The sequence below is a fragment of the Sylvia atricapilla genome, chromosome 11 (genome assembly GCF_009819655.1).
Source record: "Sylvia atricapilla isolate bSylAtr1 chromosome 11, bSylAtr1.pri, whole genome shotgun sequence".
Lineage (NCBI taxonomy): Eukaryota > Metazoa > Chordata > Aves > Passeriformes > Sylviidae > Sylvia > Sylvia atricapilla.
The window spans coordinates 7,689,815-7,711,386 of NC_089150.1; the positions used below are offsets into that span (position 1 = coordinate 7,689,815).

Sequence of the window (21,572 nt, forward strand, 5' to 3'; positions counted from 1 at the left end):
GTTCTTTTTCCTGTCTTTTGCACTTTCCTCTTTATTTCTGTCCCCAATCATCTGAAAAGTTTGCAAAAGAGTGGGTAAGTGTGTCCTACTTTTATTTTCTTTTTCCCAAATTCCTATATTAATGTTACTGCCGTAGAAAAAAAAATCCCCAAACTGTAGAGCAGTTCAGAGTACCAGTCAGACACTGAGACCAGCAGCTAGCATTTGTAAAGCCCTCACAGTCTTCCTTCCCAAAGTCTGATTAGTATTTAAAGCAGATTTGTCTCTTTCAATGTGATTTGATGTTAACATTTTAAAACAATATTAATGCCAAGTGGTAATGAATATAGTGACTAGCACCAGTGCTTGAAATGTTTGACTGAAAAATCAAATGTTTTGTGTTGGAAAGCAGTCATAATCAGTATTTTCTCAGTCCATTGAAAATAAGAATATACTGTATGTTTTCACTAATTAAATCTTGTATTGGAAACAGGTCTTTTCTAAATTAGTAGAAGACTGTATTTTAGTACCTATTCTAGCCATATTGCAGCTGATTGCATCAGAGCTCCCAAGCTAAGCAAGGTTTGGCATGTGCAGAAATTGGGTTGAAGACTCAGAAATGCTGGTGCTGCAGGCACAGGCCTTGGTCAGCCTGTGCAGAGCTACTGCCACGGGATCTGCCATTGCCCAGGGCTCAGGGCTGCACTGCCTGCTGGCTTTTGAGTGGGACAAAGAGGCTCCTCGTGGTTTGTTGAGTGGGGTGATCTTTAAATCTCACAGTACAAAACAGCAAAGCATTTGAATGAGTGCTTAACTTGAGCCAAGTGCCTGCTGAACCCAGGGTAACACAGGCTCAGCTGCTTTGCTGCAGTAGGTGGGGAAAGGTGGCAACCATTACAACCATTCCTAGTGGTTGAGCCCACTGCAAGCTCCCCTGGAGCAACACATCTTCCCCATTCCCATGCCAAGGGCTGGCTGGTTTGTGGTGCCCTTGGAAAGGGCTGCCTGTTCCCCTCCAGCAGCAGGTGTATCCCACTGTCTGCTGCAATCCATGTGCCAGGACAGGATAATGCCCACGGAAGGGGAGCAAAGGGACTTCAGAATCTCTAGGAGCACTGGGTGCTGGTTCTCACAGGGGTAGTAGAGCCTCCCCTCCGACATCCACACATGAGCTGTGGACACATAGAGCAGGGCAGGGTTTGCCCATGCTTCAAAACTGATGCAGGATTCTCCTGACTTCAAGGTCTCTGCTACAAGTGTAAGTAGTCACTGGCCACTGCAGTGGGGCCCAGGGTAATAAGCTGCATAATTCTTTGGTTTAATACTATGTATTGTGGCTTACCAAGAGAAGAGACTGACAAGTGCAGAGCTGTTGGCTGTGATCAATGCTAATATTTTCCTCCCCCTCTCCTTTTATTTTTCTTTAGCACCAGTACCATTCAAAAATAGATGAACTAATTGAGGAAACCGTCAAAGAAATGATAACACTCCTAGTGGCAAAGGTAACCCTCGGCTTCAGGTGAAGTGATTCACTGTTAACGTTGCATCTTTATTATGTGCGTTTCCATTAAAATGTGACACATTAGGATGTTGAATTGGCTTCTTGTTTCTCACAGACAAGATCATGCATCTTCCAGTCCTTTCATGGTGACTCTTTGTTGATAAGGAACTGCGTGAGACCTAATACTCTGCTAGCAGGATTGCCATACTGGGCCAGAAGTGGCTTTAAGGAATGTTTGTTAATGGGGTAACACCCCATGGTCAGCATCACCTCACAGCACTGGGGTAGCTGCAGTCAGGGGGTGGCACTGCTAAATGCTGCTGCAGAGTCATTGGGGTGGCATGCAGAGGTGGTCACCACTCCCACGCATGAGGTTGTGTGGACAAAATAGCTCATCTTGTGCGAGATCACCATATGCTCTTCTAAGAAATTAATTTAGAGATGACAGTAGTGGGAAATACACTCCAAAATGTCAGGTTTAATTGTTTGGAAATTGTTTTTCATCAGAGTCAGCTTCTGTAGCTCAGCTGCCAGCATTCCCCTTGGGTGGTTGTGTAGGTCTGGTGTGCTGTGCAAACGTGGAGGGGAAATGGTATGTAAGGAGAAAGATGGTGGGGTGTGTTTTCCTCTAGTTTCAAACTTTCTGAGAACAAGTCATCCCTATTATACAGCGGAGACCTTTAAACATAATCCGCCAACATATGCCAGTTCAACTCTTCTGCGAGAATACCCAGCTAGCTGCGTGCTTGCCACTGCATACTGGGAGCAGTATGCACAGCCTTCCCCACCCAGAGAGGCTCTGCTGGATTCCCCGCACACTGCCCCCACCTCCTGTCCCCTCACCACCCAGGACACTGAGGGGTGATCCCCAGTCAGCAAGAGGTGCGCCACAGCGCCCAAAAGGAAGCACTCCTTTCTCCCCACTCCCCGCCCACTGTGCTCAGGGACAGGTGGGCCATTCCTTAGGCAAGGCTGAGAAGTCCTCTGGCTCCTTTGAAGGTAATGCAGGTATTTACACCCTTGTCCAACTATTAAAAATAATTGCAGTACTTTTTGTCTTTGTAGTTTGTCACCATTTTGGAAGGAGTCTTGGCCAAACTGTCTAGATATGACGAAGGAACTTTGTTTTCTTCATTCCTGTCATTTACTGTAAGTACAGACTATAATTTCCTTCTTCTTTTTCTTGTTTTTGTTTTTTCTGAGTTGTAACCTCCTGCTCTCCTGGGACTAGATCAGCTACCTAATAATTCTTCCATTCTGTGACGTTTGATCACTGTAACCCCCACATGAATACACAGACAACCTATATGCAGATACATGGTACATAAACATCCAGGATGCACAGAGAAAAGCCATCTCCATCCGTTGTTCAGCTTGGTGAAGTTTATTCTTCAGAGGATACATATGAAGATGAAAAAAAACATTGCAGTGTACATGCAATTAGCTTCATTGTTGCTTCACATGACAGGTGTGTTCCTCTCACTCTTCTGGCTGTAACAGTGACCACCTTAAATAGTAAACAGCAATATAAGAGAGGTCTAGGGAGTGACTCTGTGTTTCTAAAAGAGAGCAAGATAGGGGAAATGCCATGAGGTCATGAAGCACAAGGTGCCTCTAATGCCATATTTCTCCCTAACACTGAGGAACCAATCTACTGCTCACCACATATTTCCTAGCAAGGTATAGGACCACACCAATATCTGTGCAAAACTGGCCTCAGTATCCAGCAATGGTTTAACAATCAGAGCTGTATTCCAGAAAATTATTGTGACAGCTTCTTAAGATGAACACATGGCAGCTGATTTCCAAAGGTCTTCTGAAAATGCATGTGCCAGAAAGTTTACAAGAGTGTCTCTGTGCAAGCAGGACTTCACTTCTCTCAGCTCATAGACAGTTGTGCACATGAAGGCCTGTGACTGGGCTGCTTGGAAAGTTGTGTTCACATTTCACACCCTGGCCCTGTTGCCTTCATGTGCAGCCTCTCCTGCACTGACTTGTTCACAGAGACTGGGCAAGAGGCAGAAGGCACTGCTCTGCAAACTGGGAAGGCTTTCCAAAATCTCATTTTGGAGTTGTCTTAGTTACTTGCAAATGTCTGCTGTTTGCTACTCTTGGGCCCTTTTGCTGAGTTTGAGGCAGTTTGTAGGATCCATCTGGAAATGGAGATGGATTTAGGAAGGCTTAACAGCAGAGGCAAGAAACTGCTCTTGGCAGCTTTGTGCACACAGTCTGGCAGCTTATCTGAACCACCATGGGGTTCAAATTAAGCATTCTGCCTTTTCAGGTGTGCTGGAGGCACTTTGTTCTTTGGAGAATAGAGGAGGGAGGGTGTTCTATTCACTTCCCTGCAGCGCAGCTCTTCTCCCAGGATAAACCCTGTGTGGTTACAGCCCCTGGGCTGTGCTCACCCATACTCAAGGGGATGCAGGGTATGGCTTGGGAATGGATACCTGGATACCTTCCCTCCACCCGGTGGAGGGTTAGGAAATGCTTGTGTGCCAGCAGCAGAGGATGTGGAGGCGGCAGCTTTCCAGGCATCGGAAGTACCAGCATCAGCCCGTGTAGACTGTAATGTGCAGCCCTTCCTTCTCCATGAATCCAAGCTGTTCCTCGGTTGATGCTGCGCTGCTCCCACCACATCCTACTGTTTACACTGCCGAGTGCTGCTCCCTTTGATTGCTGAGCAAAGCCCTGGCTGCACCTGGACTCTGGGTACCTGTTAGGACCAGCACATGGGTGCATGGGGTTTAGGCAGCCTCTCTGCTGCTCCTCAGACATTTACTGACAGTTAACTGCCTCAGCAGCAGCAGCAAAACACTCTGTCCCGCTCCAACAGCCCCACAGCCTTCAAAGATGGTCCCAAAGCCTGGATTTCATGAGATTTCAGTCATGAAGGGATGTGTATCCAAATAGCTGCTGTGCGTGGTGTGTGCATGTCTCCAGGGAAGTGTTGGTCCCTCGCCCACAGCAAGTGGGCTGGGCACACGACAGAGGAGCAGGATTGCTCCTTCCTGACAAAGGGACGTCTCTCGCTTTGGCCCCCATGTTTGCTGGGAGCCACTGGGAGGGGAGGCTGAGGAGCAGCCCTGACCCCTTTGGCACTGGGCTTAGCAAGTCTCCTCTCCCTGCAGTAGTAATGTGACTTGCTGTGTTTAGTCTTTGCAGTGATAAATACAGAATCTCTCTCTCTTGTTACAGCATGCTTGCACCACCTCCCACGTTTTCCCTGTCTGAACAAATACAACAAAGTGTGATGGTCCAAGCTCCAGAAAGCATTAGTCTCCCACCCCCTTCCACCAACTTCTTTCATCGCGTGTTTTCCAGGCGCTCTGCAAGTGACATGTACTCGGGGGTCTTGTGACAGACAGTTTTATCACCTAGTAGGATATCCTCATTTCCAATTCTTGCCTCGAAATTCAAGATAAAATTAATGCATCTGTTGTCCTAATAAATTCTCACTAGCCACTTCTCCTTGCAGAGCACTTTGAGAGGAAAACACCCTTCTAAATTTGGCCAGACTTTTTTTTTTTTTTTCTGTTTGTTGCTACATTTGAGTGCATCTTGGCGGCAGCAGCCCAGGCCCTGGCTGGATGTCTGCATGTGCAGATCCACTAACTCACAGGATTGCCAGCCACTAAAATTCCCTGTAATCTGGATGGCCTCTGTAGGCAGAGCATTACACCTGTGGTAATTATAACCAACGATTCCATGTTACCCAAGGGAGACAGAAGTAAAAGATCTTATTTTTGTTCTGTGCAAAATTTGTATGGTAAACTGAGATGTTTCATGGCAAAGTCACATACTTTGTGAAAAACGGCAGCCTAGCAAAAATCACACAACATCCGGCAGTTTGGAAATTTCACTAAATGTAGCCAAATCTGACTTTAAAGAAAAACAAGTAATTATTCTGATTAAAGGAGAGTGGGCAGGAGAAGCAGCTCAGTTTTTTTGTGGGTGGAGGGAGGAGATCGCAGGAAGCTGAGTTATTCTTGTCGCCTCTTGGCTTTGGAGAAGGTAGTTTGAAAGTGGCGCTAAGCTGGACCCAAGAGCTCTAAATCCACACTCAGCTGGCAGGTTTGCCTCTGCCTGGCTTCATATTCCATGTGATATTTGAAGGTACAGGTGTAGCCCTGAGCAAGGACCCCAGCTTGAGTTCTGCACGCTGTTGAGCCGCATTGTTTTCCAGGCTTTCCTCCTGGTTGTTGGGCTTTGCTGCTCAGAAGAACTGCTGGTTTGGTGCTCGCATGGGCACCCTGCCTGTGTGGGTGTGCCATGACTGCCTGCTCTCCTGGAGCTGCATCCGCTGGATGGGCTCCAGCTGCCTTCACGCACGGAGGCTGAGGCTCCTTCGCTCCCATTCTGCAGGAACAAGAGATAGCACTTCACCACCTCCCAAGAAAGTTGTGAGGATAAATGCAGAGACAGGGCAAGGTGTCCAGACAGCTGGCTGGAAACAGGAATACCTGGAGACGAGTGTTTGCTCCGGTGATGATTTTGCTGCCTCCTTCATGAACTGATGTTCTGGGACGTGCCCCGTCCCCCTGCAGCCTCTCTGGCAGCCAGAGCCGGGGTCGCATGGCAGCAGCAGGCGCTCGGTGCCCTCCTCCTGCCCTTCCCTCTGTTCCTGCCCCCCGGCTCGGCAGCCTGGGCGCTGCCAATACTCGCCGCGTTCACCTCGGCAATTACCACCAGTCTGGTCTTTTGTATCGCCTCATTGTGCTTAATTATGCACCCCCCACACACACCATATGAGTGCTTCCACCCACTCTCACATTCTGTCTCACACATACATTCATTCTCTCATTCGGGACACATAATTTATTCATCCCAAGATGCAACTGTGTGCGTGTTATATTTAGGCTGTTTTAATGGTAGCTTTAGAAATATTTAAAAGCAGGTGAGCTTTTACACCCAAACAAAGATGGCCGGCAACGCTTACCCTAATTAAAAGCAGAAGCGTTGTGGAAAATCCCAGCCATACTCTTTCTAGACACTGTGCCTTATGCTACAGTGGGAAAAAGGTCTCTATGGCCAGCTGGGCACTGCTCAGTTGGAAGAGTTGGCCCTGACGTCAGGGGCCACCCCGCCTCCTGCGCAAGGCAATGTGCACCCTGCTGCATGGAAAACCACAGACAAAGTCAATTTGGGTGATCACAAGATCACACCAGCTTGTGATGACACCACAGAGCACAGTGTCCATCTCTGATACTCTCCCTCCAATAGCATCTTCTAAAAAGGGAAGAAAATCAGCGGAAATCGAGGTAGCTGTTCAGTCTGGGAAGCAGAAAAGCTTCAGGGCACTTCTGCGTGGTATGACATGAGCACACTGCCCCGATGTGGTCTGCAAGCTCTTGCCAGCATCAGGACCAGCAAAAAAGGGGGGAAATAATAATTTTTGGTTTGAATTCACTGATGTGAGAGAGGAACAAGTGAGTGCAGGAGAGGCTGCATGTGAAGGCAACAGGGCTGGGTTGTGAAACTTGAGCACAACTTTCCAACCAGCCCAGCCACAGGCATTCACGTGCAGCACTTCTCAGAAGACCCTTAGCTTAGCAAAGCATCACAGAATGGTTTGAGTTGGAAGGGACCTTAAAAATCATCTCATCCCAACCCTCCTGACACAGGCAAGGACCCCTTCCACTATCCAGGTTACTCAAAGCCTCATCCAGCCTGGGCTTGACAATGTCCCAGGCTGCAGCCTGCACAACTGGGGGAAGCACACTGTGGGCAGGACAATGGGAAGGGAGCAATATTAGGCTCTTTCAGGTGCTTTCTTGTGTCTAGCTTGGTGCAGGCCCCTGCCAGGCTCACCACGCCATCGTGCCCTCGCTCCCAGGGGAGTTGCCATTGCTCCTGGGATACAGCTCCCAGCAGGAGAGACATGCAGTGCCTTGGGAGACACGTGGCATCAGGTGGAGAGCGAGGCCTCCAAAGAAAATAACGATGTCTTCTTACGAACCCCGTCTTCCCCCGCTCGCTGAAGTAGAAGCACAACTCCCACACTATCATCTGCTGCTATTAGAGCTTTAGCAGCAGTAAAGTTACCTCTCGAAGAAAAAAAAACAACAACAACAAAAATACCACCCTTTTAGACAGGAAAGTGAGTTTCATCACCCTTTTCAACCTACTCAGCATTATGTTGTCCCAAGTCTTGGCTGAAGATGGTCTTGCAGAGTTTAAAGAAAAAACAAAGACCTGAAAAGGTACTGATTGTGTTAACTCTTTTCTTGTTCCTTTTACAGGTGAAGGCTGCTTCCAAATACGTGGATGTACCCGTAAGCACAATTTAAACAACTTCTGTCACAGTAATTTGCATTGTGCTTGGGTTTATGGCATGTGTAGCAACCCACATTATGCATTAACAGCCAAGATTGAACCATGGGCCTTCATACTTCTAACATTTGAACTGGAAAGGATATCTCCATTATGTTAATAATGAGCAGTTACCCTCTTAAGGAGACCTATGAGGCTGTTTAGGCAACAATTTGCAGATGGTGTCAAAAAGGTACCATATTTATGCAATTGGCTTGAATCACATTTTTTAAAAAAATAGGGAGCAGTGCATTCTGTTAATTCTTCATTTGGACTTGTACACATACAGTATAATTTCCAAACAAAAGGTCCAGACATGTTAGAACTGAGCCAACACACATCTAACACATTAGCTAATCTATTTTATTTTTGTTCTTCTAATTGTTGGTTTATTTTACTCTTTTGGAAAATGACTTTTTTATTACTTTGGGGAAATGGTGATGAGCTACCAACATGTGTTTGGGAAATTGTTAATGAAAATAATTTTTTCCATTTTTCTGTAATTGCTGTAGGAAAACTGTACATCGTCTCCTCTAATTAGACCTTGATTCATAAGGAAAAGAGCCCTTAATATTCTTAGACAGAGCACTTAACTTGCCAGAAATTTACATTTAAATTAAGTTGAAGTGTAATATATGAATGTTGGCTGGAATAAGGGGTTACTGTAACATTTACAGGCAGAAAGATCCTGAGCAACTGCAAATGCAGAAAAATCGATCTTTAATATACCACACCAGTTCCTGCACCGTTAGACTGGGTGGTGGAAATCACAAGTAACTCTGTTGAGTTTGATGATGTGTATGTAAAATGTGTGTGTGTTTAATGCAGGTGTATTGTTCTGCATGTTCTCATATGACAATGTGATAAATTTAGACATCTTGGACGACATCATCTGCATTTGGTGTTTTCAGCCCTTTTTTAGCCCAGCCTAAATGTTGCCTACAAAATTATCATATCTGGAGTCTAGCATGGAAAAGACAAACTCTTGAACAGTAAGAGGTGTTGCTTGGTTTAAAATACCCCAGTGCAGATCTTGGCATCCTGTTCTCTTGGAGTAATAAAAGCAGAATTTTGAGAGCCTTGGGAAGAAAAACTCAGCATTTATTTCTTGCCCTGAAACTGTGGAGATCCTTCAGATGAAATTCCTAGTTGTTTCTGTGCATCTTAAATATTTTGTCATCAGAAATTTGAACACAGAACAATTATTTTAAGTAACTTCCAGGGCAAAGCATGGCCTTCTCTGAGGCCTCTGTGTTCCTGGAAAGTAAAGCATCTCCAGGGAAGTGGTCTTAGTAAAATGCTGTGTAACCCTTTCAAGCTTTTCCAAAAGCTTTGTACCTTGGACACGCTTGGGAGGTCTGCAGCAGGGTCTGCTCCTCTCCTCAAAGCCAGACAGATGCTCCAGTTCTTTGTGTAAATCAGAGCAGAAATCATTCACCTGGGTTAGTTTTCAGTTGTTTCCCCACCTGCCCCTAGAGACAAAACCAGATTACAGTGGCTTCCTTGACAACCTCAACATTTTTAATGAACTCAACCAGCAGCCTCACACAGCTCCCAGACCTGTGCAGAGGCCACCCCATGGTCCTTGAGTCTTTCCAGGGGAAGGAGAAAGAAAAACCTGTTTGACTAGAGGACAGAGGGGAAATCCTGATGTTGAACAGACACCCACCACTTAAATTTAATTCTGCAAATGTTAGTTAAAACTAGTTCTGTAATTCTGTTGCAATTGTCTTGGTACAAACCAATCTGTCTAATCCTGCCTTGGAATGGGCACGATCAGCAGACTGAAAATTGCTTGAAAGTGTAACACTTGACTACTGCCACATTTGTGTTGTCCTCATTGTTTTTCAAATTAATACCTTGTCATTGTTGCAGTAGGTGTTAAGAAATGTCACTGCCTTCCGAAGGGCCAAGCACTGGCCCTTTGCTTGATAATTGTTTGCTTTGTATTAAAAAACTCCCTTCCTACTGCTTTCCAAACTGTCCTCATTTTCACCCTGGAAATTACACGGATGTGTTAACTAACTTCAATTTACAGCGGCTGACAATCGTATCTTGCAGAGAAATGATACTCTGTGATCTGAGGTAAATCACAGTAATGGAAACTAATGACACTAGTTATTAACAAACTTACAATGTGCCACACAAATTTAAGGTTTTGTGGCAGCTCTTGTAATGACTCATGTTACCATATTTTAATGGGTTTCCTTTGAGGTAAGTTTGAATCCAATATATCAAACAATGTGAACTCAAACAAGATTTTTTTATTTTTAAAGTATTTTCCCATCCAGCTGCTTCAGTTCCCATGTGCTTTAAAGCAATGCTGTTATCCCTAAATCTTGCATGCTTGTAGGTTACCCTTCAAAAATCAGTTAAATTCTGCAGAGAGCTGTAGAAATGTGACGTCAGGTAAGTGTCCATCAGGTAAGGAAAGGGCAAACTGCAGGAGGACAGCAGGAGATGGAAGAGAAGGAAAAGCAGTGATGAGGCTGCACAGAGAAGCTGCCCCCTGCGTCACTATTCATGTTTTTCTCTCTCTCTCTCTTCTCTCCTCCATGCAGAAGCCAGGAATGGATGTTGCTGATGCCTATGTGACATTTGTCCGCCACTCTCAGGATGTCCTGCGTGATAAGGTCAATGAGGAGATGTATATAGAAAGGTTATTTGATGTAAGTAAATGCCCTCTCCTCCTTGGATACCAAGCAGGAGAGACCCAAAATGTGACAAAATAAGACAGGAGGATAAGTCACATTTTGAGAAAATTTATTGGTTATAGCTTAAAAAAAAAAAAATAAATCTTTCCTTTCTTTCTGACTAAGGCTCGTATCTGCTCTCTGGCTGCTTTGAATCTCTACTCTAGTCTACTGTGTCCTGGTCTTGTGTGAATTTTAAAGAAACAGTATCTTCTAAGAGAATTCTTCAATATGTTTAAGCTTGTGTAAATTTCTCTGTATCAGAACATCTCAGTCATTGTTCTCACTGTTCAAATTTGAGCCAGGTTTTTGGCAGATGTGTTTGCTAAGGGCCAGATCTTCTGTACATATTGCATTGTTTCATTGACAAGCACTCCAAATCTGACAGCAAATTTAACAGACTATTATTTTTAAAGCTAATCAAAACAGAACTGGTTATGAATGGCCATTGGTATAAAGTAGGACAATGTTGTGGTGTCTGCCACCAAAGGTAAATTTGAGACATGGTGTCCTTGATGAAGATGGCCCATAGGAACTGTTCCAGATATTCACAGTTAATTTTCAGTTGCACAAGATCAGTTTTTTGGACTGTGAGAGAACAGTGACCTGTGATGCCTGGTTTTTTTATGTTTGAATGCATGTTAAAAGTATCTCTGTTTCCGTTGCTCTTGTTTTGTTACAGCCTTTCTGTCCTTGTAGCTGTTCTGTAGTAAAGGTTTTCTGTTGATGACCAGCCTGCAGCATTAGTGTTTCAGTCTCTCCTAGGGTATTTGTCCATATCTCAATTTCTGTTTGAAGCAGCTTCTTTCCCTACTTTCCTTCCTTCCATCTCTCAGCAGTGCCATGTCTCAATCTCCTAGCTCTGGAACTCTAACAGCCTTCTGTGCTTTCTTTACTCAGTCTTTTGTTTCCCTGTTTGCAGGGAAAGCTGCTTTTTCCCCAACCAACCTTTTCCTTCACTCGATACTTCTCTTTCTGCACATTACCTGTCCCTCAGAAACCTCTTCTTCCTTTACAATTCCCACTCTTTCTTTCCCCCATAACTTACCAGATTAAAATGGAACTTATCTCTCATGTCAAATGTTTTATCACATTATATCAAGTGGCATGAATTAAGAGTCAAATAATCTTACTGTGTACATCTACTAGCATGACCCATATCCACTGAGAATGCCTCATTCATGCACAGAGCACAGCAGTGCCTCCTCCGGGCTCGGCTCGTGCTCGCTCCGGGGAGAGTTTGCAGCGTGAGCACCAGACGCAAATCACCCATCAAGCAGGCATGGGGAGAAAAAACAAAACATAAAACAAAAGACTGTCGCTTCCATCTGCAGCGGGCCTGCGAGTGCATTGCTCGTTTGTGTTGAAATTTATTCCACGAGCAGTTAAATTTCCAGAGCTCATCTGGACTGTTCTTTTCAATGCCCACACTGCCTTTTCCCTCATCCTTTCCCTATGATTCACAGTTGGTGTGTTTGTACCGATTTGGGCCATTATTTCCAATTTTCAAAAGGCTGTAATTAACACAAATATTGATTTCAGCTTGATCCATTCATACTTGGTTTTACCAAGCCGTATTTTAAACAAATTAACAGTTTACATGAACAGAAAAATGAAAGAGCAGCTACCTTGGTGGGAAGCAAAAAATGCAAAACCCTTCTTTCCCTCCCTGCCTTTCTCAAGCCTCCCTGATCCATGTGGAATTAAATAATGATGGGGTTTTTTACATTGCTCTGCCTGTTTTGACCTACACTGGCTGCAGGCAGGAATTGCAGCATGTGGGAGCTGTTCCCATTCATGTTCCCATTCTGTTCCCATCCTGGTGGGACAGAGTTGGGATCTAATGCTACTGGCATGTTTGCATGTGCCTCATGTACGTGAGTGTGTGCCCTTGAGCAGGGAGAGCTGTGGGGCAGTTGCTTTGCAAGGAGGGAATGGATTGTGCCAAGCCCTTGTCACCCAAAACTTGGAATTATGTTTTGAGCAGTCATGTATTGTCTTTGTCAGGCTGCAGCTGAAGGAGCTGCCTCCTATGGTCAGCTCCCATCATGTCTCAGGTGCTCCTGGTGGATCAGTACCAGCACAGGGTTTACATGGGGGTCACCAGACCCATTTAAGTTGGTGCTGTGTTCACCCATGTTTGGGTAAAGGCAGGAGCAAGTGCTTAACTCCATTATTGAGCTCAGACAGAGCCCTGCAGCCTTTTGCCCCTCTCACCTAACCCAGCAAAGCAGCATGGTCATGGGGTCTTTAAGCTCCTTTGGTCTTATCTGCCAAGGACATTTTAGGTACTACCTCTTTAATAAGAAAGAGAAGAGGAATAATCAAACATGGTATTTATGATGCTGAGTTAGAGTTGGACCTGATTTTGTTCCCTCTTCCCCCAGCATGGCAGGGGAGCAATCCTCTTAGCTGCAGTTTCCCCAGGCAATGAGATTATTAACACTTTCACAGCCAGGTCCTCAGCTGGTTTAGTGCAGCAGTGCTGGCTTGCCCCGGCCAAGTCTCAGTCCAGTTCAGGCTGTTGTATGACCATAGGGGCAGCAATGGCAGCAAACAGCTTAAACCTGCCTGCAGGCAGTTCCTGTGCACCCAGTGGGATCCCAGTAAAAACACTCACAGTGTGGGGCTGCATCCCTTTTCTGCACTGAGCAGTGCAGGATCAGAGGTGCACAGTGCAAGCTTGTCTGTCACATGTTCTGTGGAGTTTGAACTGCTGGGATATCCTTAATCCCAGCACTTCTCTGCGATTCTGCCCTGTGTTTCCATTTATTCCCCATTTGTTTCCGCTTAGAAACAGAGGCTGCAGAGTGTGTTAGGCCATGTCCCCATAGAATTTGGGTTAATATGTCTTTTCTTGCCATTTGCCATGATTTCCTAGCTCAGAAACCCTCTCTCTTCCCCTGCATCGCCTGACTTGCTCATGCCTGCAGAACAGGGCTTTGCTCTTTGGGAGAGATTGGTGTTTGCGGAAGATTATTGTTATATTTCTGTGTGGTCTCTGTGTTAATCCTCTTAATTCTGCAAATTAGTCAGGATGGGTTTTCCCCCCTCCCTGAAATAGAGTCATCTTAATTTTAAAAATCTGTATTCTTGGGATCATTGAATGAACAGATTGATCGTGGAGTTCTGCTGGTAATCAAAACCTAACTAGCTTTTTGGCAGTGCTGTTTACTGCAGAGTAACATGACTTATTTACTTGGCCTGGCTCACTAATTTGATAACATTTAAAGCTAAAACACTGTAATAAGGCCCATTGGTAGAGAGCAGTGGTAACAGAGGAGTTTCAGAATAGCATCGTAGCATCCGCTCCCTGCGCTCCTGTGCCTGGCTGGATGCTTTGGGATTTAAACCCTATGGTACTTTGTACACAATGCAGAAGGATCACAAACTCTGTGTAGTGCCTGACAGGAAGTAAAATTTTATCACTTTTTGCCCAGAGAGGGGAGCAGAGTTGACATGCAGAATGGAACTTTTTATAGGAACAATGAGGCAGAAGCAGGTGGGTGTATCTTAAACATGGGAAATTATCTTTAGAGTGATCTTGAGTCTTCAGACCAATCCTGCAAAAATCAGGTCCTCTTTGTCTTAGGTCACTCAGAATTTCATAGGATCAGAGTTTATACATCCATCACTTTGTCTGAAGGCAGTGGGAGTTTTACTTGTGAGGGTTGTGCCCTTTGGCAGAAGTTATTTCTAGATCCATGTATGTGTGTATATCTTTACAAACACCCTTAGATACTCACAGTATAGGTTTCAACCCGTCACAACATATGTGATCCAGAAAGTCTATGATTGACTAGTAGATAGTGTGAATGCCAACCTTTCTTCCACATAGATTGGTAAACACTAATGTAAAACATAGGGTGACTATTTCTCCCCAGCCAAAGTGAGTAGCACGTACACAAAAGGCTACTGAACGTCGGGTGAGCTCCCCGAGATCCTGCGAATTCCAGCATCCTGATGCAGTCCCTGAATAGCGCAGATGGCATTTTTCTCTCTGATGATTAATTCAATATCTTACCGAAAAAAACAAAAACATGCTTTTGATATGAGGGATCAAAACACCAAGAGAAGCTCCTAAGATTGCGAGGACCTAAAAAAAAAATTAATTTATTTTTTTCCTCCTTGTACTTCTTGAAGACACCAGCCTGAGTAGAAGATAAGGATTAAAACAGATGTGCTTAGTGCTAGTTCATCTGCTTAAATCTAGCAGTCTCTGAGATCAATGATTAAAAAGCCATCTCTAACTTTGATGAAATCCACTGCAATGGTAATTCTGTGTCTCTGATCGCTGTCTTACGGGCCTCATGTCTGCCTAAACCGGACATAGAAAACATTTCACTGGAGATGATACATGGATTATATGGGTCAATTATACACTTAATCTGCCTTCTGGAGATTAAGTGTGCATGGATTGACCCTGTGTATTTGGCTTGTCCTTGGCAGTTATCAGATCAGGAAGGTTGCCTTTACCAGAAAGTCTGGTAAGAACTTAATCACGCAGTGATACCGCCCGCCGAGGTGGCAGCAGCAGCCACCGTGCTTTTTGCAGAAGGCAGTTTTACCACTTCACTGTCACTGTGAGTGCTCAGCTCCCTCGGTCTGTGTCACAGCCGGGATAGCAGACGGAGAGTTTACTTCGGAAATGAGAAATGAGCCCATTCTTCTCTGCAAGGCAGAAACGGCTCTTAGTCTTGATGGCAGGGTGGGATTAGCAGGGTCTGGCAGGTGTAGCAGAGAGGGCACTGGGGAGATCAGAGTTTGCTCTGCCCTCCGCCGTCCTCAGTGCAGAGGATCAGTCACTCCAGGTCCTCTGACCAGCTAGGGGAGCCAGCATCTCTGTCCCATCACCTTCAGGGAGGCAAAAGCCCCTGGCTGAGGCTCCAGCATCAAATCCTGTCCCTCAGGCTCAGCTGAGTTGTCCTTTTAGGAAGCCCCAGTGATATCTCAAGGCAGATGTTGACTGGTGAATCTGGTAGATTTTGATGGATTTGGCATTTCTTCCCTCAGCCAGGAGCCCAGCAGGAGTGCTGGGGACATGGTGCAGGACTGTCCTCATGTTTCCAAAGCAGGCTGCCCTTGCTGGTATCTCATGTCTAAATATCAGAAATAATAAGAATTCAAGATGCTATGTGAGTCTCAAGACCAGCAAAATCCTTATACACATTTCCAGGAGCCTGCGTAAGCATTTATCACTGGAGGATCCACAGGCAGCTCAGCATATGTTTCGGTATCTACACATTAGAGCCTGATAGCACACCTGAGTCTATTGAAAAGATACAAACACGGCTAGATCAGTTAATTCAGCAAGTCCTCTGCAAACACTGAGGCATTAGCTTATTCTTAAAATCAAAGCTTTTGCCCTCAGCAGGGTTACTCACTTGAATTTTGGCAGCTCCTTCAAGGCGTGCTTGCAGGATCATGGCATTTCTTGCTAGACCGTAAGCCTTGCATGGCACGATCAAATGCCAAAACAGAGCCCTTCCCATCCTCCCTTCTCCTTCCCCTCTTCGATCTCAAGAGCCTGGTTGTGAGTCAGTGGAGCTGCACTGTGAGTTAGAATTACTCACAGGAGGCCGGGTTGCAGGATCAGGGGAAGAACGGATATCAGGCTGCGCGCTGGGCTCCCATCTCGTATCTGCTTGTAGCCACACTCACCGCTTTCTCTTAGACAGACAACAACCTGTTTCCCTCCCACGCAGCTAGACTGCTCATTAGGGCACTAACTCTCTCCCACTCCCATCCTGATATGGCCTCCACGGAGCTATTTCTTCTGCCTTGTTTTTTGCTTTTTTTTTTTCCCCCCTCTCTCCCCTTCCAGAGTGAGTTGTGAAATGAAGACAATTAGGCACATTGATCTCAAAGGAGCTCAGCTTACTTTTCCCTCTCTGTATATCTTTGGAGGAGCCAGAGCCTTTGCTGGCCTGGCAAGGCTCAGACCTGGACCTGGAGTTGATCTCACTGCAGGACTTCTGCTGAAAAAAACCCATAAAATTGTGGTGGCAGTTGTCAGTATATCTTCTAGGGGACAAATTCTCTTTGTCCAGAGTGGGCATAGAGTGCACTGTCCTTCTGCAGCCTCTTTTTTCTCCCTGTGTGCCCTCTTGGAGTGACACAAGTGGGGAGAGGAGCTTAGCACTGACACCACTCCTCAGAGCCAGCCCTTGTCCTCTGATATTCCCCTCTGTTAGCTTCACACGGCCCAGGCATGCACTGGGCACATGGCCTCAGCAAGGCTTCTTTCCTGAAGTGCTCATTTAAGTAGGCTCCATTTAATTTATTTTAGGGAGAGTCTTAATAAAATAAATCCTAGATCTGTCACTGGATTTTACATGCTTGAAAGGGGTTTTTTCCCCTCCTAAATGTCTTTATCAGAACAGCTTTTCGTGTTCCAGTAGACATTTGGTTGAAGACAGTTAATTTGATTTCTTTTCCAGAGGAGATTTTCCATTAATCATTCTAAGAAGGCAGACTGATTGCTCCGTTACGTTAAGGTCAGCATAGGCTTGCTAACATCATCTGCACCGTGCTTTTGAGCGTCAGAGATTTGTGTTTTGGGGCTGACACTGAGTGAAAGATCATTTATTTCTTGGTAGCCACGGTTTTGGGGAAGCAGGAGCCTGGAAATCTCCATCCAGAGCCTTTTTCTGAGCAGCCTCTGACCGGGAGCTCTCTGCACATTTCTGACTGCGGATGAGTTACGCGGTGCACTCTGCCTTCCAGCTAAGTTTCAGAGGCTGTAGCTAATTGAAGCTCCAGTCCTGTGGGCCATCAGGGAGGAGAGGCTGGAGGTGGCTGGTGAGCCTGCGGGTCCTGCGGGTCCCGGCTGCGTCCAGGGAGCGAGGGGCGTGGGAAGGGCCGGTGCCCGCAGGTGCAAAGAGCCTTTGCCCAAAGGAACTCCCGGTGCACGCAGGGGAGAGCCCCTGCGCTGACAATGACGAGTTGTCTGATTTCCAGCAGCGCCTTCAATCCATCTTTTCCTTTTCTCCTCCTGCATCCCAGCCTTACACAATCGCTGCTCAGCCCGCGCCAGCCAGCGGTGCGTGCCAGATTAGCCGTCCCAGGTCATTTTGTTTCTCTTCATCTGCGGCTCTTTCCTTTCCCGGTGCTCCCTTAAGCCTGGCCCTGGATGTATGATATCAGCATTCAAAAATGCCCGGTGGGACTCGGCCAGGGAGCACGCTGCGTCCAGTGTTTAACCCCAGGAAGGAGACCAGAGGAGCTGCTGCCATCGGGCCCGAGATGTCCAGGCAGCCTCTAGCTACTTTTTTGGAATCTGAAGGCTATAAAAGAAGCAGATAAAGTTTATCAAGTCCCACTTCATGACAGCTTCCAATTTAAACTGATAACAAGTATAATGAAAGCATTCTAAAGCATGCACTGCTGTGTGTCTTACTGAGCAAGTGTGCAGCCAGTTTTATCATCGCTGCCTCACACTAACAGGGCTCTGGAATCAGGACAGAAAAATAGCAGTTGTGTGGATATTGTGTTTTACTAGGCTGCTTTATATAGAAACTCAGATTTTAACATGTCAACTTCATTTCTTTTTTGAAAAATGGAAATAAGCAGAGAATATTTTATAGGTTAAAAATGTATTTGAGAACAAGCATCCATACAGAAGTGGTTTTCTGTTTGTGCGCCTTTATAGATTTTTCTGCAGAAGCTTTTTCATTTTGGAAAAGGGAGGTCTGCAAATTCCTGCAAAGCAGCAGGTTTTTGGGGATTTAATTTGGCAGTTCCTAGTGAATGCTGTGCACTTTGCAGAGCTGTATCTGCAGTGAAGGAGAGAGAGCTCAGCACCCAGAGCCCACCTGGTGGTGTGCCCAGGCCCCCACTCTGTGTGCAGGGATATGAGATGCTCCATGCCAGCACAGCCTGGAAAGGCAGGGTCTTCCAGTTCAGGGGTTCTGTAGCCAGGACAGGCTTTCCCTGTTACCTAAAGGAAGCATTTTCTGCAGGGTGTAATTCAGTGTACAAACAGGATTAGGACAGTCCGGTCTCAGAGAGGAAATGAGGCACCTGCTGAGGCGCTCAGCCTGCAAACCATTAAGCATGAGGTGTCCCTGGTTTGAGGACATTGTGGATGGGAGAGGAGTTTGGGGTGACAGCCTGCTTCCTTCCCAGATCACCATGAGCATAAACTCCTGCACCCCCTGTCATGGACCAGTAGTTGTTTGCACAGGGGTCTCCCCTGCAGTTTTCTCTGCCTGCTGCCCTCCATCCAGCCCTGACCAGCACATGTCCTCAGAGCCAGTGCAGTAGCACGTGGCTGGGATGGATTCAGAGATGATCTATTCCTGGGCTGGCATTGGTATTTGCTCACAGCAAACCCCAGCAGATTGGGACCAGGATATCCCTGGCTGTAGGAAAAGAGGAGACAGCACCGCAGTTGTTTTTTCCACAAGATTGTCCCCAGGGCAGAAAGGGAGTCGCTGGCACATTTTTCTGTCGGGGATGTGAGTATATGGCTCTTTGCTAGGCAGTGACTTTGGTGTTTGGCTGGCAGAGCTGACCACCCTGACATATAGCTCGGGACCACCTGAATGAGTACAAGGCATCTTATCCTCAGCATCAGAGTTGTTCCTCCCCACTGAAGGAGCAGGAGTGCTGCAGATCCCTTTCTGGCTGTGTCCCTGCTGTGGGAAGCCTTTGCCTGTGTGCTGAGAGTGCAGAGATGGTCTGCAAAGCCACTGAGGGTCGGCACAAACAAACCTGTACCCACCGTGGCCTGTGGAGTCACAGCTGCACAGGACACGTGTAGATGTTACTGGTTTGGGCAGCACCGAGATCAGGGGTGAGCTTCTTGGGCACATCTGTTTGTTGGGGACTTTGGCCCCACCAACACAAAAGATACCGACTCTCCCTGTCCTCTCTGAAAAGGAATAAAATTTGGGGTTAAGAGCAGGGAGAAATGCAAGGAGCATGCAGGTGGGGCCGTGCCCCTTTGGAGAGCAGGGAGTTTGTGCGATGGCACCAGCACAGGCAGCAGCCCCGGGAGCCCCGGGCTCTGTCCCATTAACACCTGTGGCACTGCCCGGCTCCAGCCTGCAGCCAATTAAGGGTGAGGAGCCGACATCCCCGAGCAGTGGGTGCTCTCAGGTGCCATATGTACTGCAAAGAGCGTGCGGCACTTCCACGCGCTGGGCTCTGCGCTCTGTGTTCCTTCTGAATGCTCTTCCCTGTCGGGAGGCAGAGCTCTTGCGCGATTCAAAGTTGTTTTGTGGTTTATTTTTGGGAAAGGGGGGAGAAAAAAATAATGTAATTCGGTGATGCCATTTGCATCCTAGACAGATGATGAGTTGCTCTGGCTAGCAGCTTAACCCTATTAGGCAACGTTAAGGACTGTGACTTTATTAAATAATAATACAAATTATTTTCATATCAAGACCCTTTGACTTTGTAACTTCCTCATATTGGTACGTTGTCAACAAGAATGAAATTTCTTAGTTAAGGAATATAAAATAGAGTAAAAGGCATCCAGAATTCACAGCTCTGGGGTGGATGTTGAGGAACACGCTGTGTGTACTTGCAGTGATAGCATTATAGCGGTACATAAAATACCAGGAAAAAAAGTACTTTTACTTCAGTAATAGCTCAGTGTGAGTGTGACCTGGGAGACTCCAGACTTATTCACATGGCTTTGGTAGAACAAGGTCAAAATTTTATTTAAGAAGAAAAAAAGACCCTGGGGTTTCAGGGGATTTTTAGCAAACTGCTAGCACTTTGCCAGATCTCTAGAATTTAATGCAGAATTTTATAGAGAGGTTTAGCTCTGAAAATGAGGGTCACATTGCTTGCTGTAAGGACCACTCACCCAGAGCCCTGCTGAGCACGGCTAACAGAGGCTTTCCTCACAGGGGAGAGGTGCAGATGTGGGGTCCCCAGTTTGGCAAGGGGGTCATGAGTCCCAAACACTGACGGTTTGTGTGCACGGTGCCTGAACATACCATGGCAAAGACCCTGCAGAGAGGTTAAATTAGCACGGTGCAAACTGTCACCAAAGCTTGGATTTATTTTCTGAAAGATACTTTCCAAAGGGTCTGAATTTGGGGGTGAATCAGCAACCCCCAACCTTTCTACCAGCACCCCAAGGGCTGCCTGAAGCCCTCCCAGTCCTCTGCTGTGTACTCCGTGGAGCTACACCGACAGACCTACTTTTGATGTTGGCTTTTCATACCTAACTTAAAGAATTATGTGCCACAAAAAGCTGCCTAATGACCGGACAGCATTGTTATCTGGCATGCAGCAGCATAGCACGATGATAACTATTTATTTACTCTTTGTGGATAATATTCTGTTATTTTCTAGTCTTTGGCAATAGCAAGAGAGCATCTGATATATACAATATTGGTGTGTATCCAATTGTTTGTGAACATCCCAAGTTTTGAAACATGCTTGTGAGAGAGGAATATAAGCTTAAGCTTGAAAGGCTAAAAAGCAGAAAGCCCCACACGTAAATGCTATTATACACTTAATGAGGCAGGGTTTAAAAAAAAATCAGCCACACAAGTTGGTTTTATCAAAGAAAATGTATAAATAACAACCAGTGATTCAAAGTGCCTCACAAAGGAAAAAGCAGGGACGGGAAGCTAGCACTTCACTTGTGGCATTCAGATAATAGTATTTACTACACTAATCTTTTGGGCTTAGCAATTGACAATCAATATATTATTATCAACAAGCGTTAATGCAAACAAAAAGCTTCTATTTCTTTTTTTAACTGTGTTCCCCTAAGTCCCTTAAATTTAATTAAAACCAGACAGCTCTCCTTCTAGTACAAATTAGAGTTAAAATCATATTAAATATTTGTTCCACGGGAAAACAAAAGTGTCAGCTTGTGCTACCAGGTTTGGCTGTTTCTTTTTTTCTCCTTTTTCCATTTTTTTTTTTTTTTTTTTTTTTTTTTTTTTTACACACAGAGGGGAAAAAAAAAATACCAGCTACTCAAAGTTAAAATAAAGTCTCTCTCCCTCCCTCCCCGTCTCCCAAGACTACTGTCTATAACATGTTGTTCCTTATAGAAAGTGGGATATGGTGGCATTTGCTTGATTAACTTGCTCGACAAAAGTGACAGCTGCTGTGGG

At 45.7% G+C, this 21,572-nt stretch overlaps 1 protein-coding gene across 1 annotated transcript in view; it reads left to right on the forward strand.

Moving 5' to 3' along the window:
• The window catches only part of CADPS (calcium dependent secretion activator), a 207,493-nt gene that overhangs the window by 175,468 nt on the left and 10,453 nt on the right, over positions 1 to 21,572 (forward strand). The window contains exons 24-27 of the mRNA XM_066327272.1: positions 1,407 to 1,481; positions 2,546 to 2,629; positions 7,723 to 7,755; positions 10,354 to 10,461. Coding sequence (XP_066183369.1) covers positions 1,407 to 1,481; positions 2,546 to 2,629; positions 7,723 to 7,755; positions 10,354 to 10,461 — 300 coding nt within the window. The remainder of the gene's footprint in view (positions 1 to 1,406; positions 1,482 to 2,545; positions 2,630 to 7,722; positions 7,756 to 10,353; positions 10,462 to 21,572) is intronic.